General features: G+C 41.6%; 1 protein-coding gene across 1 annotated transcript in view; it reads left to right on the forward strand.

The window, feature by feature from the left end:
- LOC101992253 (cell surface glycoprotein CD200 receptor 2) overlaps positions 1 to 3,379 on the forward strand; it is a 13,864-nt gene that overhangs the window by 3,848 nt on the left and 6,637 nt on the right. Inside the window, exon 2 of the mRNA XM_013351854.1 lies at positions 2,108 to 2,123. Coding sequence (XP_013207308.1) covers positions 2,108 to 2,123 — 16 coding nt within the window. The remainder of the gene's footprint in view (positions 1 to 2,107; positions 2,124 to 3,379) is intronic.

Here is a 3,379-nt window from a genome sequence, read left to right on the forward strand (position 1 = left end):
GGAGGAGGAGGAGGAGGAAGCGGGGGTGGGACAAAGCTCATAGTCGTGAATGAAGAAAGGAAGAAAAGTGGAAGAGGAGGGAAAGAACGGGAGCACCATACTTGGAAAAAAAAATGCAGGCTTTAGAGCTTTATTTGCTTTACATTAGATTGTTGGAATTTAAAAAGGTTCTTAAGTGCCCACTTAAGAACATTTGAAATCTGCTAGGAATTGCAAGGAACCCACTTTAAATGCATGCCTGTGACATGAGCCCATTACAGTGCGTCCACTGGAACGGCACTGAGTCAGGAAACCAGGGTACACGAGAAATTGACTGGGAATGTCTTCCATCACCCCCCCCCCCCCAAAAAAAACCTCATCTCAGCAGGAGGCCCAGCCTCTGCCCTGTGTGTCAGGCTTTTGGCACAGGCCTTGACTTCAACAAAAGCTGGAAAAGCAAATGGGTCACCCCCAAACCCTACCTGCTTGCAGTTTAAAAGGGGAACTCACCAAGTAAAGCCGCACTTGCCTGGCGGAGCACGTGCTAAAGAATGCCCATTTTCCAGCATGGCCCTGGACTCCAGGCCCTGGGGCCTGGCCCGCAGGAAAAATTAAGGCCTCTCGCTGGACCTCCATCATGTTAGGAAAAAATCCCAAGATGGGCGGCTCCACTGGTGCAATGAAATCCAATTAGGTCAGATCAACCAAATTAAAATGCCCATCGTTTTATTAAATACGGTGCTCTCGGGTAGCTGAGCACACGGCCGGGAGACAGGAAAGCAGGAAGTACATGCAAACCCAGAACCAGGTGTTCCTCCCCTGGGAGCCCACTTAAATGCTCTGTGGGAGTGGTATGCTGGAATTTGGAGTCCAGACCAATGCAACTCACAGGCCAGGGGGCTGGGATAGATACCAGGGACTGGGGTTATGCTCCCAACTTAACAGTTACTAATCTTTCACAAATGGTCTACTGGCTATTTGACTATGATCATTTTTGTAAAGTGTTTTCTCAAATAATCTTTCTAGTTTTTAAAAATGGTTTTTAATGTGATCGAATAGTTTATTGAGAGTTCTTCATGAATGCATGTTATATTATATCAAACAATTCTTTGGCATCTACTAATAATGATTCTATGACTTTTCTCTTTAGCCTGTTGTTGCAATGAGTCTTTGAGTGTCCAGCCAGCCCTGTATCTCTGAGATAAATCCCACTAGTCATGGTTTATTAACCTTTTATAAGTTTGTGAATTTGATTGGCTAATAATTTGATGACTTCTAATTCTTGGCCTTCTAACTGGAATTTACACGCCAAATTACAATGTCCAGAACCATGCAGGACTAGGGAACTGAGTCCAAAACTTTGTGTCAGCTAAGCAAGGACTCTTCCTAAGTCCTCAGCTCTGGAAACTTCATGCACTGAGTGATAGTGCCATTTCCAAATGTGACATAATATATTTAATTTCTAAACAATATCTCGTTACTTTCCAAATTTTGTCACTTACTATGGAAGCTTATATACATTCTTCGCAGCAATGGGGAAGGGCTCTCTTTTCTCTGTGTCCTTATCTGCATGTGTATGGCTATTTCCCCTTTCTTTTGTCTAATTAAAATTTCAATGTTTTATTTAACTAAAATATTATTACAATATTTCCCACTCCTCCTCCTACCTTCAGTCTGTAATTGTTTTCTAACTGGAGTAATATTTAATCTCAATGTGTTTTTAATTTGCATTGCTATGGTGGGTAGTCATATTGAACATTCTTATATGTTTATTGTTCACTTACACTTCTTTTTTGAGAATTGCCTGCTTGTTTCATTGACTCATTTTTTTATTGGGTCATTCGATTTTTTTGTTACTTTTTTGAATTTTTAAGTGTTCTCTGAGTTAGTCCTCCATTAGGTATATAGTTAGCAAAGATGTCTCTTTCATCCTGTTTTTTCACTCAATTATTTCCTTTGCTGTACAGAAACTTTCTAATTTAATAAAACCTCTTTTGTCAGTTGCTGGTCTTATTTCCTGAGTGACTAATGTCTTTATCTATTACTTTATCTTGAATGTTTCTTCTACTTTTCCCTCTAAGGGTTCAGAGTTTCAGGGCTCCTATTAATGTTTTTAATTCATCTGTAGTTGACTCCTCTATGAGGTGAGAGAGGAGTCTGCTTTCATCCGTCTACATAAGGATATCTAGGTTTCACAGCACTATTTTAAACAAGCTTGTCTTCTTCCAATACACATTTTTGACATATTTGTTAGAAATCAGGTGGTTCCATTGCCAAGGCTATGGCTCATCTCCACAGCTTGGTAGTAAGGCTCTAATGCTGAAGATAACAATCATGTAACTCACTGAACATGGAGAAGTTGAGCTGGTGCTTACCTAGAACCGGCACCCTTATTGACTAGTGTTCATGGTACTAGAACGTACTCTGCATGCGATCACAGGAGAAATGTAATAGTCCTATATGGGATGTCTCCATCAAATCCCTCCTTCCAAGGCTCAGTGATCTCTGCTGAAGAGGAAGCGAAAAGATTGTAAGAGTTGAGGAGGGAAGACACCAAGGAAACAAGACCTTCTAGACACAATGGGACTGACACATGGGAACTCATAGAGACAGTGACAACATGCACACACATGCGCAGTTGTAACCCAGATGGGGTACTAATGTTGAGAGAAGAAGTGGACAGAGTCCCATTCCTAACCCAGAAGTTATCTCCAACTGAAAACTCCACATGAATGAAAAGTGTTTTACTCAAGAGAGTCTCATGAGGTACATAAACTGTACTTAAGGGCAGGTCCCAGACCCAGCAGTAGGTGACCAACACAAAATAAACTCCGTGTGTGTGTGTGTGTGTGTGTGTGTGTGTGTGTGTTTGGCATTTTCTTTTAACTTTAGAGGCTTTTGCTTATATATTATGGCATCATTTTTATGGGATTTCTTTGTGTGTGACACTATAACTACATGAATTTCTCGTGCTGTTTCTTTGGCATGCTCCCTCCCTTTTTTTCCCTGCTTATTTGCTTGTTTCCTTCAGTTCTGGTTTGTTTGTATTCTGCTGTTTTATTACTTTTAGAAGTCTGCTGTTTATTTTCTAATGAGAGAAAGCAGGAAAGGGTGTGCATTTGGGTAGGTGAGGGTGTGAAGGAGTTGGGGGATGGGAAATTTGTAGGAATAAGTCCCGCCCCTTAGGGGGCATGTTCGCCTCGGGCTAATGTTTGCTTATATATTTGGCGAGCGTGCTCCCTGCCGCTGCTTCTGCTTTCCTGGACGCCGGGAACGGTGGTTCTGTAAGTCTATTAAAGCTGTATATATATATTTTTACAATCTGTCTGCATTCGTTTACGCCGTTACATTTTGGCGTCTAACGTCGGGCTATTTTGCCCCCGACTCAAGCGGATAGCCC

This window comes from Microtus ochrogaster, chromosome 2, assembly GCF_000317375.1.
Source record: "Microtus ochrogaster isolate Prairie Vole_2 chromosome 2, MicOch1.0, whole genome shotgun sequence".
NCBI lineage: Eukaryota > Metazoa > Chordata > Mammalia > Rodentia > Cricetidae > Microtus > Microtus ochrogaster.